Here is a 19,322-nt window from a genome sequence, read left to right as displayed (position 1 = left end):
ACAAACACACACACACACACACACACACACACAAATAACATGATCACTTTACAGTGAGAGAGAGAGCATGTGTATGACTGTTTTATAAAGACAGGCAGTGTTCAATGTCCTTCCTAAGGGACAGTCAGGCTGAATCAGCTTCACGGAGGATCATTATCTCTGTAAAACACGGCATGGCCATCTTCTGTAAACCCTGCCCCCTTTCCCCATTCTGTCCTGTCCTGAATGTCCTGCTTTTTACTGCAAGCCTAATTCACAGGAGAAGCGCTTGGAAAACACAGGACATGTAAAATTGATCATCATTTCCACAGCCAAATGGAGTCTGCTCCGCAGATCTGTTACAGTCATCTACTATATTTCCCCCTAATTTCAACTTAATTATCAGAAAAGCTTATCTGAAAGCTGTGCATTTTCACACTGAAAAACCAAACAAACTTCACTATGAGGGAGAGCGATCACTTTATATACAGTATTATATCTGTACATCTTGTGTGAGTTATAGTCGAATGCAGCAGCTGAACAGGGCCAGTTGGGAGTTGGGAGAGGATAGCCTGAAAGCAGGAGCCCCAGATGCTGTAACTACATCTGGATTCCTTCAGACGCCCCAGATCCCCAACCCTGACCCTTCCCTGTGTCCGTGGGCCTTCAGCCAGCTACCAGTTACAGTATTTACAAACAGGCATAGCAAGGGCAGCTACATCTCAGCTAATGCTGGGTCCTCCCTTAGTACTCTCTGTTAGCTGCCAGAAGAGATCGCTTGAGCTGATGCGGGGAGGTGGAGTTCCTCCTGTGAGATAGTGGCAGTCAGTCAGAACAGGAAGCAGCCAGTTAGTTGTGTTCTGCAGTTGTGCCACTGACTTCTATGTGTTGTATGCATTCGCTGTTATAACCACCACACCAGGTGGGCTCACCACTGATTGCACAGAAATAAGCAATAGCCTGACTGCCTACACTGCTCAAAATGTATACTGCTGGATATGTACTAAAGATATTGACCTATCTGGGAGTCAAAGCTGCACCCTCAGAGATCCCAGCTGTAATCATTGCACTGCCCAGCTGGAAATGTAGGGGAACAAATTTGAATAAACCTTTTTAATTATATAACGTTGATCCTGGTGCAAAACAAAAACAAAAAACGGCTCTACAAATCCACAACTCAATACCAATATGGAATAAACCCCTGCTCAGATTTAAAACAAAAATGGTTAAAAACAGATTGTTTTTTCAGAGAGTTATGAGTTCATTGTTTGGAAGCGAGTATAATTCACTCTATTTATAACTTCAAAAACTCATTTTGGTTTGTCAATTTCTGGGTCACAGACATGGGGGTTTAAAAACACTTTTCTTTGAACAGTTCTGTTCTGCCTCATTCAAATGGTATTTGTCAAGGCACTGTTCTAGCGCATGGGTGGGCTCTACGGTCTGGTATCTGTTAAGGCTCTGCTCTAGTGCATGGATGGGCTCTATGGTGTGGTATCTGTTAAGGATCTGTTCTAGTACAGGGATGGGCTCTATGGTCTGGTATCTGTAAAGGCTCTGTCCTAGTGCATGGATGGGCTCCATATCTGGTATCAAATCCATATAATGGCAGTGCTGGCGAATATGGGGGGAGTTCGGATGTGGATTTAGGTCCTCCTCTCCCCAGAGATCAGCTTGTATGTGAGATTCAGAGAGCACTGAGAGTCTAACCGCTCACAGGCACACTAATGCCTCTTCCCGTCCAGGGGAAATGGCGCTCATGTTTTGATAATATCAGATACGCCAGTGGGCCCAGAACCCTGAGACAGGCGGCACTTTAAAGGTGTGTTACGGACACAGGGCAGAGCAGTCTGCTAATCCCTCTGGCCTTCTTCAACCCCTGATCTGCACAAACTCTCACGGACAGCTGGCCAGGAAGGCTGTGCCTTATTTCTAATGCACCACGAGCTGGGATTACAGATCAGACAGTGTGTGTGTGTGTGCATGTGTGTGTGTGTGTGTTCTTGTGTGCTTGTGTGTGTGTGTGTGTGGGGTGGCTCTGTCCTCTCTCTCTCTTACTGAATCCTATATAATTTGTATCTTAGTGTTTTGTGTTTCAGAGTATCAAGTATATATTCACTACACTTTACTATTGCGCTTTGCTTGGTTATACAGTACTGAATGTTAAAAAATAAAACATAAATTCTTGCCTACTTCAAGGGAAATTTGTGCATTGAGACTGAGATGGAACTGATAGATGCTTCAGGGTGTGGAACACAATGAAAGAGGGTCACATGAGATCACAGTATTACCACATAGGCGCAAGAGGGGGAAACAACAAATAAGTAAATCAGACATAAAACTAGCTGGCCCGGTGTCGTTGAAGTTACAAACCCTGTTTAAAAAAAGCTCTGAATATGGCCAGTCCTTTTTATGTGGCCAGAGGAGCTTGCCTTTAAGACACACCTGCTCTCTCTGTTTGATTGTGGTGGTTACTTTGCCGAAATACATTTTATATTTAAGCATCTACGGAACTCGGAAGAAGAGTATGTGGGTTTAGTTATTTTCCTGAATGTGGCATGAGGAATTTTGTTATGCTTTGAAAGCCCCCCTCCCTTCTTCCTTCCACCCGTCCAGGAAGAGCACAGAGGAGTCCCTGGACAAGATAACGTTTAAGAGTCCCCAGTAAAAGGAGTCATAGAGTGTGCTGAGTACATGGTTACCCATTCTTGGCTTTATCTCTTTGGAATATGTTAGACTGATTTAATACAGGGAAGAACACAAGAACATGTAGATGTACGTATATGGGCTCCAGAATTATTGGCACCCCTGACTGGCAATGCACAAAATACGCTTAAAGAAAACAAAATTGGACACCATCTCTGTTTCAATGTCAGACAATGGCGATGTTGTATCTGGCCAAAACAATCAATGTTCATCTCATTTGGTCATTTAAATTATGATTTGGTCAGATGAGACCAAATTGAATGTTTTGGTCAATCCAGCATCGGCATGTTTGGCATCGAAACAGAGATGCATAACAGGAGATGCACCTCATACCTCATACCCATGGTGAAATTTGGTGGTGGGTCAGTGATGATGGTGGTGGGGCTTGTTTTCATTCTAGAGATCCAGGAGCACTGGTTAAGATGGAATCGATTCCACCAAGTATCAGGCAATTTTGGCTGACAATCTGGTTGCCTCTGCCACAAAGCTGACTTGGTCATAGGTAGTCTTTCCAACAAGATAATGACCCAAAGCATACCTCAGAATCCACACAGAAATGGTTATGTGACAAAAGGTACATTGATGGCAAATTATATGCAAATACAAATTTAATCTTGTATATTTTCTAACATAACTGTGAAAGGCAGCCATCATATGTCAGCCCTTGGACTAATGCAGTGGCCTTTTTTCCCCAGCACTGAAGCAAGGGCACATAATGTGCTGGAGGAGATGGCAGGGCTGCATTAAAAGTTTGCTTTCAGACCCGTGTCATTATGTATCGGTTTTAGCTGCGAGGGAGCCCGTAATGGGAGCATTGACTGGGGTCCAGAGAGGGTCTGGGGACATTTTCCATTAGGGGGGGGGGTGGGTCACTGCTGTGGTCCGGGAAGCTTTCAGAGAGGGCCTTTTCTTCCCAAAACAAAGAGCTCTGCCTTAAAGCTAGTTTGTCCACACACACTTTCACACACACACAAAAAGCCACTGAGGGAAAACACTCCACAGCAGGCTGAAGGGGCAGTTTTATGGGTTGTTTTGGCTCCAGTTCCAGTTGCCCTCGGGGCAGAAGGTGACCTCATATTGCATACTGTTGGTGACGTAAGGCGCACTTCGCTCTGAGGACCACAGGCCCTGTGCAGTAATGGGGTGAGCTGGCCGATTGTTCTCAACAACTCACCATCTTCTAGTTGGAACTTGAGTAATGAAGCCTCTCATAAAATGCCCTTTCATGATGGACCTGATCTGGGTTTGTATCTTATTTAAAAGTGTAATAATTACATTCAATATCAATAAAAATCAAGCCATCTCTTTGATAAACCTCCAATGTGTACTACCAAAACTATTTATCCTGCAACCCCTATTTATCCTGTAACATCACAGCTGAGCAATCAATAAAGAGATACCTAATTAGCCTAGTTCCCAATAGCCCCTTCTGCTCAATTTGAGGCTGAGGGTGAGAGACAAAGTTAAAGCCATTGATTCGGGAAGCGTGTCATTTTAGCGAACACGGCCAAAGTCATCACACTTCCGAGTCCCCTCCCCCTGTCCAATCCTCTCCTCCCGACCCGGTTTGGGCCCGCCCACCGCAACCGTCCGTTCGAACGCTGAGACATCAGCGTTCCTCTCCCCTTCTGTTCCTCTACTCCCCTTCACGCCTTTCTGGGCCTGTTAGGTCGTGGGGATGATGAGGCGGTGATGCGGCCCTGCCTGACCCCCCATGGTCAGGGCCGTGGTCACCTTGCTGGGGGCGATGTGGATGTGGTAGTTACTTATAGGCCTGTGCCCCCCTTCCCTCTCTCAGTGTTCCTCTAGTCCTCCATCTTTCCATCTCTCTTTGGCCCTAACTGAGTCCTCAGGAACTTCCCTGCTGACCGGGTAAGCCTGACTTCCTGTCTCTCCCACCCTTCCATTGGCTCTGGCGTTCGTTGCCTACGCTTTGCAGGGAATGGAAACTTCCATCTCCCTCTCTGAGAAGAATAGAGAATGTGAACAGGTCTCATCCTCCACTTGGTCTTGAGAAGGTTCTCCTGTTGTGCATTTGTCTGTGTATACATTTCGCCTTTGGAATGGTTAATTTGTGTGCATTCTGTGAGTCTGGTTTATGGAGGCAATATGCATGTGTGTGTGTGTGTGTGTGTGTGTGGTTACACATGCATGTGCTAGAGAGAGAGAGGGAGCAAGAGAGAGAGAAAGTGGAATACAATAGCCTATGTATTTGTATACAAGTTTTTCTCTTTTATAAAATTTTCTCTTTGCTCTTTGGCACCAACTATATTCTGAGCGAGAAGATGGTCCAAAATGCTTTTTCCTTTGAAGGAAATCGTTCCTGACTGGGTGTTCCGTTAGCAGTGTATTTTGGGGCACTGCTTCCCTCATTTCCACAGTGTCATTTGGTCATATTTAATGCTCTATTTCTCAGATTTTCCCAACGGGAATTTGATAGTTGTGAGTTTTGCCATTCTGGTTTTGGCGAGACACTGTTAATGTGATGAACGTCAAATAATCAGTAAGATTCATAAGCCTAACTGATTGAATAAAATGGTCTTTATGGTCTTTGTGAAGGCTTCACTTGCGTACGCTAAATAGTGGAGGGAGGTTTCGTTATGATTAACCATGAAGCGGTATTGTTGAAATGACCCCCCCACACACACACACATACACACACACACACACACACTGTTGTTCTGCAGTTGTTCGTCCACAAACGCTCCTGATTAATCCCCATTTCTGATCTCCATCTGACATCCTGCTGGATTACTCTCAGGCTGAGCGGATAATTCTGCTGGGATGTGAGGGCTCTTGTTAACTCCCCCACCGTCAGATTAAAGGGCTGTACCCTCCTGATGGGCATCGTGCCCCCCTCTACCCCACCCCACCCCACCCCTCCCCCCTTCGCTTTCAACCCCCCAGGAACTGGGATGCCAACGCCGACATGTCCACTCTACCCCCCACCCTATAAAAACCTCCCCTCCCCCCTCACTGCCCCGCCAGAGCCCCGGGTCCTGCAGTCTGAGAAAACGAAGGGCAGGTATCGTGTTAGCAGGTAGCGTGTTAGCATGTTGGCGTGTTAGCAGGATAGCGTGTTAGCATGTTGTTAGCGAGATAGCATGTTAGCGGGATAGCATGATAGCAGGGTACAATGCTCTGTCACATCAGGAGGCACAACAGAGGGTCCGTCCCGAGAGAGGGGGTGATGTGGACCTCTGGGGCGGGCCGGACACCACGGGAACCAGCAGTTGTGGCTATGGGGGGTGCTGTGTTTTACGTGTCACCCGGCTGGAAACGACGTGACAGCAGCGATTCCAGGGTCTCTCCGCCCCCAGGGGTCGGTCCATCTGCAAGCGGGGACACCATCGCCCCCCGAAAATACGACCCACTTTCGGAAAACACCCACATCGAGGCAGCGAACCGCACTGCAACGAAATTCACATTTAGGGGATTTCAGATTTTTTTTTGTCATTCTGCGAGAGGTCACGTGTTATTTTGCCATGTCCACATGACCAAGTCCCGCAGCCAATCAGCTGTCAGCGTTCTGTCTGGGCTGAGTGAAAGGACAAGGGAAAAATCATTTCTGCGTTTTTTTAATCTTTAGCGAACGTCGAAAGAGGTGGCCATCTGTTTGACGCTGCACAAAGGTAAATCTTTTTTTTTTAATCGTTTGTGCTGCATTGTATGTGGTTATGGACCGATCCTGTTATTATTTATCTAAATATGATACACTGAAGGGCTCCAATGGACGAGATGGTGTATCTTTAATTTCTACTTTCACCAATTTTGAGCCAGGAGTCATAGGAGATGACTTTTGACTTTTGATGGTAGCACGATGGGGACCCTTGAGTCGAGTTTGGTCGAGTGAGCTTACACGACCGAAGACCAAGCATGCTTTTATCATGGATTCTCAATGTTGACTCCAAATATGATACAAATGTCTTCCTGATGTCCATGTCCCAGAATGGACAATGACTGCATTTATTCGGAATGATTTGAATGCAATATGTATTTCTTCATAATATTTCTTTATAGGCACTGCTGGAGTGAATAGTCCTCCTAGACAGTTGTCAGTAATCTTTCCTCCATGCATACATGTGTATGGGAATGCATAGTTTTATTACATTTTACACTCCTATGCAGTCATAATGGCACGGGTTGCCATATTTAGTAATATCATGATGGACAGTATGATGCGTTGTATTATTGCATGTCTGTTTGAGTCGCATCGCTGACCTTGATAGATTTCTGTACCATCGTGATCTCTGTATCGCTCCTATAATTATACCTACAGTAGTTTTCTCCATCGTTATTCCAATGTATGTCATCCATTCATGGTCTGCCATGATGAATCCAAAATAAAAGCAGTGATGTGGCTTCTGTTCAGTGGCGGTCTCAGTATCAGTTCATCATTTGTGTGAAAAGACCAATCATGCCCACCCACATCGCATTGCTAGAGAAATTTTTTTTAAAGATGTAAAATGGTTTACATAGTTGTACAAATATCAAAATACAATTGAGTAACATTTAAAGGAAGTGCAGTCATTTTCATTGACCTATTTATGTGAGAATGATTTATGTGGGTAAATGTAGAAATGGAATTTCTTGTAATTCCCTTAGCTACAAATAAAAGGACATTTATGATATTTATGATTTTGATATTCATGATAATATCACTGATCCCGGTGTTACAGCGAGCTTTGTGATTCATTGTGTCGTATCAGAATCTGAACTGCCGCATTATTTCCTGGCTATGCCAGTCTTTGTGACGACAGACGTTCGCGTGGCGACGGTGTGAAATTCTCAGACTATGAACCCGGTCCGTGGCGTGTTTTACCCGTCCGGGATATGGTGGACGTAGTGAACCAGCCGGGTCTGCCTTGGATGTGGGTTCAGACAGACAGACGGACGGATGACCGTCGTGAACGCTGCAGCTCCAGGCGTGATGTGACGTTTCCCCTGGCGTGTAGGAGACTCGGAGCGCGTGAGAGACGGGTTTTACGATCAGCGCTAGCCGCATCGTTCTTCCCCCAAGCCTCTATGGAGGTGCGGTTTTCGGAGCTTGTATTTGGGGCGCAGAAGCGCATCTCAGTGCGCCCCGTCGGCTAGCCGCAGTCCCGCTCCCGCCCCCCCGGAACGTGTGGTTTGAGCGTAATTTAGGCTGAGATCTGGGCCGGGGCGACTGATCGGGGCTGACAGTTTTAGAACCTGCTGTCACGCTGTGTCGGGAGGGCGGGCTGCAGACGCGCGCGGTAACGGAAGGGTCCTGGGAACGCCTCGCTCCCCCCTCTCTACCGCCCCCCATCACTCCCCCCGGGCCCCCGGGGAGGGACCGCACACACCCAAAATACTTTTAATCGCAGTCAGATACGGTCAGCACATAGACAGCAACATACACAAGATAGGGGTGACATTAGCTCAGGAGGTAAGAGCGGTCGTCTGGCAGTTGCCGGTTTGATCCCTGTGAATGTGATTCGGTGTATGAGTTGGTGTGTGAGTGACTGTGTGTGTGAATGGGTGAATGAGAAGCATCCGTTGTAATGTGCTTTGGATAAAAGCGCTATATAAATGCAGTCTGGTTTACATCAGTAGGTAATAACTTTGGGTAATATAACTGCCTTGTCACCTGTGATTTCACCAGTAAACCGAGGAAGCCCCACTGGCTTCCTGTGAAGCTGTGTTCATGACACAGATGTAGCTCTGAGAGACTCATCTCGGACTGCCTTTGCATGCTGATTGAATGAGTCCTTCTGCAGCCTTTTAACATGGCTGACTGTGCCCCTCTGAGCTGTGCTTTCAGCTCAGATGATGGGACAGGACCATCTGGGATCATCGCACACTGTTGGGAATCATGCGGAGGCAAACTGATCATTGCGTTGTGCTTCAATGATTGTAACATCGGTGGATGACGGACAGGAAAGATGGATCACAGGCATCTTCAATGATGAAACGAGAGGAGCTTGAGTTGTGTGCAGTTCTATAGATATGCTAAATGCTATGCTAAGTTAGTGTGTTAGCCATTCAGTCAAGGGCTAAAAAAAACACAACAGCACAGAGAAAATGGCACATACACTCATACACAGTCATACTGCAATGACATCACTCTGTGACATCACCTATTTTTCTGAGCAGCTGTTCCATAGTGCCTATTAATTATAATTAACTATCTGACTGCAGAGGCTACTCCATAGACAGAGGGGGTATTCAAACATCTTCGTGTCTGACGTTTATCTTTTCCATCACAATTTTTAAGAACGTTTTATGAAGCTGCTGAAGTCATTCTTTTAGAACCTAATTTGACATTCCATGCACCGATCAAGAATAATGGTCATATCAATTTGCAGATGTGGAAAGTCCAGGGGTCAGAAAGTCCTGCCACGTGTTTCTTCCAACCATGAACTCAGCCAGCTGATTTCACTAATTAGTTCTACCTCCTGGTTGAAGACTTGTGCTAATTAGCAAATCAGATTAAATCATTTCCACATTCATATTTTATCATCGCACGCAGCGTAATGAATAGTATACTGCTAGTCCAATTTAACAAAAAGTTAACAAACATGGTTGTATTGCATGAAAATTCTATGTCTTTCTTTTGAAGTGAATGATAGCCAATCTATGCAACAAAGGTATGTACTTTTTAAGAAATTAACAAATCCAAAGGCTAAAAGTGCAGCTCCTAATCTTTACCAGTTATTCAATAGAATTTGTCATGAGTACACAGCGGAAATTAAATATTGTTTCCCACATTTTCTGGTAATGAAATTTTATTTTTAATGCCAGAGACAGCCATGTATGTACTGCAGTCCTGCAGGAATGCTGGCTGGCTGACAAGGTCAAAGGTCAGTGCGATTTCAAAAATGACAGCCTGGACCTTACATCGGCAAAAGAGGCGTATTTCAATTGCATAATAATAATGTACCATGACGACAATTATTGTGATGAACTTGATGATCGGCAATAAATTACTGGGGCATTCATGCTTTAGAGGTTGTAACAGAGATAGATCTAAGTCAGCAAGGCTCTCTGAATTCAGTGAGTTTAGTTGTGATTTTCTATTTCCTTGCAGTATACTTGTGTGTACTTGTGTAGCCAATTAGTGTACAATAGTAGTCATTGTGCAATACCCACACAACTTTAGGATAAATTAGACTCTATAAATGTGTTTCCTTTAATGTAATCTCATAAGGGTTCTCATCTAGTGTGTGTGTGTGTGTGTGTGTGTGTGTGTCAGTCTGTCTGTGTGTGTGCAGACCCCCTCTCTTAACACCACGGTTCTTCAGGACGGTGTAGATGCTACAGACCCGTTGTATTAGCGGTTTCCCAGCTCATCGGCCATGTTTATGGATGTTCATATTAAAATGTAATAATCAGGCTGCCTGGGGGGGATTAGGACAGAACAGATGATGGGGTTGGGGGATGGATTATACTGCATTACCCCCCCCCATCCCCATTCTTATTTTTTGCAGCTCACAGTTTTCTAACTGTATAAAATGGCTGTCTATGGCTTGAAGTACAGTATAGTAATCATTTTGCATATCTATTTTTAATGGGGGTTTACTAATCCTGCTCTTTGTTTGGATCCTTAACGGAAATGGGACTTCCCCCCCCCCTGGGTTGCCAGATTTAGAATTGGGAAAAACCTGACAGCATGCGCAGCTGGAAGTGAGCGAGGTTGGACCAGGGGCCCCTTTGGACCGTTGGAACCAATTTCAAACCGGGTGGCTGTTTTATCACACCAGGAACTGGTGACTTCATTACAGAATGCCAGTAAATTTATTCTACAAATTCCTCTGACTGGACATTACATTGTGTAATGAGCTGTCTCACAGGTTGGTCTCTGTTTGAGGAGGCCGGGTCGAACCCTCTGTGACCTCCTGGGCAGTTGCTGGCGAACTGGCCCGGTCAGGTACCTCGAAACGCCCCTGGGTAGGCGGGCGGGGTTACTCTGCAGTGGGACCACGCTGCGGAATAACTGTGTGCCGCGCAAGGAATATTAACGCCGCTCCTAGAGCTAGTCACTGCTCCGGTTGGGCAGACCTTCACTAACCATGGCTGTTCATTACATCACTGATTATAGCTGAGTGTATATTTGTCTATCAGCTTTCACAGTGTTATTTTCTTTCAGGGAAAGGGTACTGTTGAGTCCTCTGTACACAAAGCTGAACAATAACCTGTAGCATAGCCTTGACGTGGAGATTATGCCGTGCAAACCCAAGGCTCCACATGCTAATCTCACGCGGGTATCACGCGTGTACTAATGTAGCCACTCTGCAGAGAGAGCCCTTTGCACGGCAGGTCAGGGAGGAGAGGAGAGGACAGGTGGCTTTAGCATCTGTACTCCAGGTGATCTGGAGGTGTAGGGCACACTGAAGAGACACTCAGTCTTCATGTTCACTCCACACTTAATTCTGTATCTGTATGAGTCTGAATGTGTCTACAGCCTGTTACCCTGGTGGAGAGGCTCAATTGTGTGCAGTTAGCCTGTTGTTGAGGCTGAATTGTGGGCAGTTAACCTGTTGTAGAGGCTGAATTGTGGGCAGTTAACCTGTTGTAGAGGCTGAATTGTGTGCAGTTAGCCTGTTGTAGAGGCTGAATTGTGGGCAGTTAACCTGTTGTAGAGGCTGAATTGTGGGCAGTTAGCATGTTGTAGAGCCTGAATTGTGGGCAGTTAACCTGTTGTAGAGGCTGAATTGTGGGCAGTTAGCATGTTGTAGAGGCTGAATTGTGGACTGTTAGTCTGTTATAGAGGCTGAATTGTGTGTGACTCTGGAACAGGCCGCGGGCTCTAATTTGCGCTGAAATCGCACACGAGCCGCACAGCCCCTAATAGACACTGTCGCTTCTGGTTATCCACGGGCCCCTGATCCGCTGACAGGGCTGGTGATCTATTTAATACGATAAATCAGCAGCCTCCCCAGCTGGATCCTCTGCCATGTCTTTTACAGCTCAAACCCCAGACTCTGCCTCCTTTAAGATGGCCTCCGCTTCCAACCGAGCTCTGGGGCTGCGGCCGTGGCTCTCTCATCTTTTGGGGGAGTAGGTGGGGTGGTGGGGTGTATGTTAAAGGGACAGGGGGGTGTACATTGGAGAGATGGAGGCACTTTATTTCCAGGGTCGTGAGCAGGAAACTTGCAGCAGAGGGCTCCCCCACACTTCCGATGCCACAGTAGCAATGAGGAAGTCCCTACATTTGGGATAAGGAGAGAGTGACCTCCCCTCCCCCGCCTCATTGTACCCTCCACCTGATCAGATACCAGCACATGAATGAGATTAAATTCAGTCTTTAAAAAGAGATAAGGTTTATGTTCTCTCAGCAAGCTTTTCACGGCCTGGTTTCACCACAATTAATGTGTTACAGACATAAAACAAGTACTGTTATCTTTTCTCTGAAGAGAACGACTGTGTCAAAATGGGGAAAAAAAGCTGTGTATGTTGCTCAAGAAAAGAGTATCTGCTCGATATCTTTAATGTTATGAGTTATCTGTGATTGAGCTGGAGGAAAGAGCCCCCACCCCCCAGTCTGGCTTTACAAATAGAGCTTTGATTCAGAGATTCAATCGCATTATAAAGAGAGCTTTGATTCAGAGACTCAATCTCATTAAAAAGAAAGCTTTGATTCAGAGATTCAATCTGTGCCAGTCCCAGACTGATCTTTCCTCCGGGTACATCCACAGCCATCTTGGAGGCGTGACTTAGGAGCATAAGAGTCATTGAGTCCCAGTTCAGCAGTACCTGATAGATGAACAGTATTCATTATGCGAGTGGGAAAACTCCCATTTTCAGTAAAGGGCATCCTACATCTGTGTGTTATCATTTGTCAGCCAAAAAAATAATAATATGAACCCTTTGTTCATCATCCAGAAGGTGTGAAGTTGACCACGAGCATGTATTTTTTGGGGGTTTTTCATACAGTAAAGGGGTTCTGTAACTGCTAGGCCATGATTTCAGAGATGAGCACTACTTCTCCCTGTGTGAACCGTTTATCTTCTGTTCCTTATGAAGCCTGTAAATCCTCACTGCTTTCAGGTGTTTAAACACCTTGCCTATCGCACAGGATCACAGCTGTAGATGAGCCCGATTCTCTTCATTTGCATGATCTCTTTTCTCCTTTACATTAAAGAACATCTCTCTGTGGAAACCTCATCACCTATCTCCAGCTGAGGAAGCCACAGCTTTCCTAGATCGTGCTCTGAAAGACGAAAGCCTCTCACTTTACCATTCGTAATCTGTTTCAGCCTATTTCAGAGTGATTTTCACCGACCTGTGTTGACCTGTGAACCCCCTGTGCCATTCAGAAGTTTCACTGTGCTAACGATGTTAATATCCATGAAATCGCTGTTAAAAATGTCCTAATGATGCTAACGTTCTTGAAATCGCTGTTAAAATATCCTAAAGATGCTAACATCATTGAAATCACTGTTAAAAATGTCCTAAAGATGCTAATTTCATTGAAATCACTGTTAAAAATGTCCTAATGATGCTAATGTCCTTGAAATCGATGTTAAAAATGTCCTAAAGATGCTCACATCATTGAAATCATGGTTTAAAATGTCCTAAAGATGCTAACGTCATTTAAATCACTGTTAAAAATGTCCAAAAGATGCTACCATCATTGAAATCACTGCTAAAAATGTCCTAATGATGCTAACGTCCTTAAAATCGCTCTTAAAAATGTCCTAAAAATGCTAACGTCATTGGAATCACTGTTAAAAGTGTCCTTGCGTTACTGACGTAACCGACATTGCTTTTAAAAGTGTCCTAATGATGCTTACATACCGGAAATCACTACATCTGCGATAATGATGCCAACATCCTTGAAAGCCTTACTAAACTGTACTAATGATGCTAAATTCCTCAAAATCACTGCTAAACCTGTTATAATGATGCTAATGTCCTTGGAACAACTGCTAAAACAGTCATAAGCTCTATTGTATATTGTTTTCTACCTTTTGTCTGCTTTCTCATTCCAGGATTCTGAAAACCACATTTATTAAGATCTGTGCATTGAAAAGCCTTTTTTCTCTGAGAAATGCCACACTTCGTTTCACTATTTGGCTCCAAACAGTCAAGTGAATGCTGTTCAGTGAGGTACAGTATGTGAGGCTCTTCAGCCATTAGACTCAAGTGTCTCATGTGAAAGACGAGATTTCATCACTCCTCTGCTTTTAAATGGGAATGTAGTTTTTGCCTCATGGTTAGCCATGACATTTGAATGAAATGATGAGATGAATGAAAACTCATTTTGACTTTACTTGTTTTGTCATTCAGTGATTTAGATCATACTCTACCTGTGCTTGAGAAGAAAGGTGATATAAAGGGGTTATCACACCTGGGGTTCCACAGGGGTCTGACCTTGGCCCTCATTATCACATAGAGCATTTTATAGCATATGTTCCTGACAGTCTAACTGACTTTTTCAAGTTAAACAACTTAAATAAATGATATTGAGAAATAAAATGGCATTACTGGCATAACAATTAGAAATTAGGAACTATATTGGGAAATTATATTAATGAACTTCCATACATCCATTTTCCATTCAGTATTGACAATGATGCAGAAGCCATTCGGCCCTGCTATTTAAAATGTTTTAGTGGCAAAGTGGCATTTTCTCGGTTGGCGTGAAGTTGAGAGTTTTATTTGAAGACTCTAGAGATGAGGTTTGCCTTGCCTTGCTGCTCATAATGAGCTCTGTGTCCTGTGTCTGTGCATCTGAGCCCTGCTGGTCTGTGTCTGTGTGAGCCCTGCTGGTCTGTGTCTGTGCCCTGGTCTGTGTCTGTGTGAGCCCTGCTGGTCTGTGTCTGTGCCCTGGTCTGTGTCTGTGTGGGCCCTGCTGGTCTGTGTCTGTGCCCTGGTCTGTGTCTGCGTGGGCCCTGCTGGTCTGTGTCTGTGTCAGCTCTGCTGTTCTGTGTCTGTGTGGGCCCTGCTGGTCTGTGTCTGTGTGAGCTCTGCTGGTCTGTGTCTGTGCCCTGGTCTGTGTCTGTGTGAGCCCTGCTGGTCTGTGTCTGTGTGGGCTCTGCTGGTCTGTGCCTGTGTGAGCCCTGCTGGCCTGTGTCTGTGCCCTGGTCTGTGTCTGTGTCAGCTCTGCTGTTCTGTGTCTGTGTGGGCCCTGCTGGTCTGTGTCTGTGTGAGCCCTGCTGGTCTGTGTCTGTGCCCTGGTCTGTGTCTCTGTGAGCCCTGCTGGTCTGTGTCTGTGTCAGCTCTGCTGGTCTGTGTCTGTGTGGGCCCTACTGGTCTGTGTCTGTGTGGGCTCTGCTGGTCTGTGCCTGTGTGAGCCCTGCTGGTCTGTGTCTGTGCCCTGGTCTGTGTCTGTGTGAGCCCTGCTGGTCTGTGTCTGTGTGGGCTCTGCTGGTCTGTGCCTGTGTGAGCCCTGCTGGCCTGTGTCTGTGCCCTGGTCTGTGTCTGTGTGGGCCCTGCTGGCCTGTGTCTGTGTGAGCCCTTGCATGGGGAGAGATGGAGGACAGGCATGATGGAGGAAGGGGAAGGTTGTGTTAGATCTGAGAGAGCTCAGGGTCACATGGCAAAGCAGACGATGGCCATGCGTGTGTCAGGAGGGGGAGGGGGAGGGGGAGGGGGACGCCACGCGCAGCTCCATGACTGAGCAGTGTGGGGGCAGACATTTGCTTTCGCCGTGGATTGGACTCACGCTCATGTGAGCTGGGGAGAATGCCGGCATGGAGAAAACGGCACGTGTTCATGTGTTCACGGCTGGGGTGGCTTTTTTTTAGGCCACATTTTCTCTGATTCCACGATCGAAATGTAGGGCGGAAAAAAGACCTCACGCTCGATTGGGCTCCTCCACAAACATCGTTGTGCATATTTCACAGGGGACGCTTTGTGTTAAGGATTTAAAAATAGACAATAAAGCTAGACTGAATTTTATTCGCTGGACTTCCTAGTCACAGTAAATCATGGTCATGCCCACTTTTCATTTCACTCTCCTGCAGTAGAACCAAACTGTGCTGCTTTCATTGTGGATATCGACTTTCGATTGGACCTCCTCAACATGTCAGGTTGTGATAGTTGTGAAAAAGAAAACGTAAAAAATGTCCTCTAGTAACATTACGTATAGCTCTTTCTTCATATTAATGTAGTTATATTCATTTATTCACAGTTCAGTAGACTTCAGTAGAAGGCAAGTAGACTTTCAGAGAAGACGCATTAAGAAGGAAAGCTAGACGACACAAAGTGCACTTTCTCTGCGTTCGCGACTACGGTCGTTTCTCTGTGAAACACAAAGCAAGCGGGGAGAGAAAAGGAGCGTTTCGGAGGGCCGCTCAGCCATGCGTAAAGCGTGATTAATGCCGTAGCTAGCGCAGAGTACGGGGCCAGAAGCACTTTACAGCACGGCCTGACCCACTTTCCGCACCCCGTGTCATGAGGAATACAGCTCTTAACAACAACTGGGCGGTTTGCAGTGGAATTAACATGAAATTTACATGTGCTTAACTCAATATAAATATGGAATATTAAATAATTTCAGTTTGAGAGCGGTCCTGTGTTTTCTTAGCATGTTCTTTTGTTTTGGTTGGGGGGGGGGGGGGGGGGGGGGGGCGGCGGTCGAAGGTGAATTCCGATAATTAACAGTGAACATTTTGAGGTCATGTTTGTTTGAATGAGCTGCCATTTTGTTTGAACAGATGGCTGGAAATACAAGCTCAGGATTGCACTAACATACAACAGACACATTTTATGTGTCTGTTCTCGATGGCATTTGATTAAAAAGATTAAAAATATAGGTTTCTTTAATTATGGTTCAAGTGATTGTGCTTTTAATGTTAATGGGCAATGAAAGGCAGGAAAATTTGGATCTTTCTAAACAGAGCAGAGTCTAAGAGGGATTTTATTGTTGTGTTGTTCGCTGTCTATGGGACTAGATTTATCTTTAATACTTAATTTTATTTATCTGTTTGGGCTTGGAGTAGATGTGAGGAGTATTCATGTTTTCTTGAACAGTACATTCACTCGGTGACCAGACAGAGGGATTATTTTTTGAGTGGTATATTTGGAACGATCAGATTTTTCCTCACTAAATGTTGATGCAAAAAAAACAGTCATTTAGCCTGCAATTGTTGTCAATAGAGATTTGGTTTGACTCATGTTGCTTTGAAGTACCTACTGACAATCCAGAGTTGAAAGTAGATACAGGCCGGTCCATTACAGTAAATACCTGTGTCTGTCATTGTTCCCAACCACCAAGGCATAAGGCTGGCTGTACAGTTTTACTGCATACCGCAAACTGCATCCTTCTGCTCTTTGAGAAGTTCCACCGACTGTTTAAGCCTTTTTCCAGATAAGGGGATGTAGATTTGTTCTTCCAAATTTTCTGTGATTTGGAAGAAGCATTGTTGAGTTCCTCTGGGGTACATTTCTCCAGATTTGCCCCTCTGCTGGCTGAGATGACACCCAGGCCCGTGAGCTTTGGTCTGGGTGTCTCCTGATCTCTGGTTGTGGAGACCAGCCCCCTGCTGTTAACCTGGGATTACTGACTTTATGTAATCTGAGCTCTGATGGGAGATTGGAGAACATCTGGCACTGCATCTCATCCCTCTCTCCCCCCTCCCTCTCTCTCCCTCCCTCCCTCACTCTCAAACCTGTCTGTTTCTTTTTCCCATCCTCCTCTTTGTCTCTCATAATACCATCTCGCTTCTCTCTCCCACCTATTATATAATTTTCTCAACTTCTCACTGTGTCTCTCTGTGTCTTTCTCTCTGTCTCTCTCCCACCATTACCTGCCTTTCCTCCTCCTCTTCGCCTGTGCAGGAGTTGTAGTGCAGGGTTAAGAGCTGGGTTTGTCCTGCTCTGGAGCTGGGTGTCCCTTGTGCCTGTCTGAGCCCTACAGCAGACCTGGTATCACACAGAGAGATCCACAGTCCTGTTTAAACAGTGTGGGGACACGCACACACATAGCTGTCAGTAATAATCACTGAATTAATATTGCAACCAATATCTAGATATATTTATTATGTATGTATATATTTATTGTTCTGAGGTTATGTGTGTCGCTCTTGCTGATATTACTAATGTTAGCTAATATTGCTGATTCTACAATTTATAAATTAATGAAGAGTGTGGGTATGATTGGCCTAATCTCCAACACACACAGTGGAGCTGTGTCTTAAGTGCACGGCTTCTGCCTCTCCAGAAGCAGATAAATGCCCTGCTGGGTTTGGTTTACAGGTAGACTCTGTGCCTCTGTGATGGTTCAATGTTAGAAAGCAGAATTTCACAGTGCCGTGCTGAGAATGTATGTGCTGTCACAATCCAATTTCTGCTTCGGTAGAGTGCTGTGTGAAATATTACCATGGTGGTCTGAACCTGCTGATCTCATTTCTTTACGGGAGATTCACATTAGTCTCCTCCACAGGTGTACAAGCCTCCCCCTGTGGCCGTTCTGCTAGAAAACCCTTTGAAAGTGATTAGTGTGGGTGACGCTGCAAAACGCAGTAAAGTAAAAGCAAAGTTTGCAGAAATACTATCTTTGAAACGTTTAAGAAATGGGGACTGATTTTTATTTTTTTACTATTGTCATGACGGTGATTTAATTGTCGGGATATGCCCCATATATAAAAATGGGGCCGAAAGTGGGGGCTTTTTGTTGCCTAAATGTCAGTATATTCATAATATTTACTCTTAATTTACTCTGTTCATTCTCCAAAACCCATGTGGGGGTTTTACAGGATGAAAAGTGCTCCCTCTTGTGTTAAAATGAAGCATACATGCTGATGATTAATCTTATAACAATTTAGGACCATGAAATCACCTAGGCCATGGCAAAAACAGGCTGCTAAATTCTGTGTCTGCAAAATATATACTAAACTTACAGTACTGCCTACTTATTAGTATAGAATGTCTGTCTTACTTAAAGTGGGCGTGTCTCTTTCCCTGCAGGTGATTGGTTGGCTGCTGTACCATCACACTCTTCCTGCCCCCTGCGGAATCCTGTCACGTGACCTCACTCCTGTCTCACCTCCAATCCAATCCCAGCATGGAACCCAAGGTCCAATCAGAGGGCGGCCTGAACGTCACCCTCACCATCCGGCTGCTGATGCATGGCAAAGTATGGGGCCCCAGTGCATCATGGGGAGGTGGGGGAGAGGGGGGGAGGGGGGGGCGTGGCGGAGTTGAGGGCAAGGGGTGTGTCCCAGTTCTTGAAAAGCTGTATCTGTCAGGAAGTACGGGGGAGGAAACAAGTGGAGAAAAGGAGGATGTGTTTTTAGAGTATTGGAATGCACCCAGGGAAGCACAGGGGAAGCTCTTTAAAGCGGCGTCATTGGCCCAGGTGATGAGCAGTTGTCTGGCAGTCGGAGGGTTGCCGGTTTGATCCCACTCTGGGTGTGTCAAAGTGTCCCTGAGCAAGACACCCTACCCCAAATGCTCCTGACACGCCGGTTGGTGGCTTGCATGGCAGCCAATAGCCATTTGTGTGTGTGTGCGCGCGCGTTTCTGTGTGGGTGAATGAGAAGCATGAATTGTACAGCACTTTGGATAATGGCGCTATACCATTACCATTTACCGTTTAAAGTTGTGGCTCACTGAGATATTCTATATACACTATTATTATGATTTGATCAGCCCAGACAGTTTCCGATGACCTGCTGGCTTTACAGTGGCTCGTATGGGGGCATTTGGGGTTCATTTCTGAAACCAAA

At 45.5% G+C, this 19,322-nt stretch overlaps 1 protein-coding gene across 4 annotated transcripts in view; it reads left to right on the top strand.

The window, feature by feature from the left end:
• pcbp3 (poly(rC) binding protein 3) overlaps window positions 1-19,322 on the top strand; it is a 50,975-nt gene that overhangs the window by 21,026 nt on the left and 10,627 nt on the right. For all 4 annotated transcript variants that reach the window (XM_061226826.1, XM_061226825.1, XM_061226824.1 and 1 more), the window contains exon 6: window positions 18,562-18,730. In XM_061226826.1, coding sequence (XP_061082810.1) covers window positions 18,659-18,730 — 72 coding nt within the window. In that variant the 5' untranslated portion in view covers window positions 18,562-18,658. The remainder of the gene's footprint in view (window positions 1-18,561; window positions 18,731-19,322) is intronic.

This window comes from Conger conger, chromosome 17, assembly GCF_963514075.1.
Source record: "Conger conger chromosome 17, fConCon1.1, whole genome shotgun sequence".
Lineage (NCBI taxonomy): Eukaryota > Metazoa > Chordata > Actinopteri > Anguilliformes > Congridae > Conger > Conger conger.
Note: the sequence above shows the minus strand (reverse complement) of the source record. Positions and strands in the feature narration are given on the sequence as shown.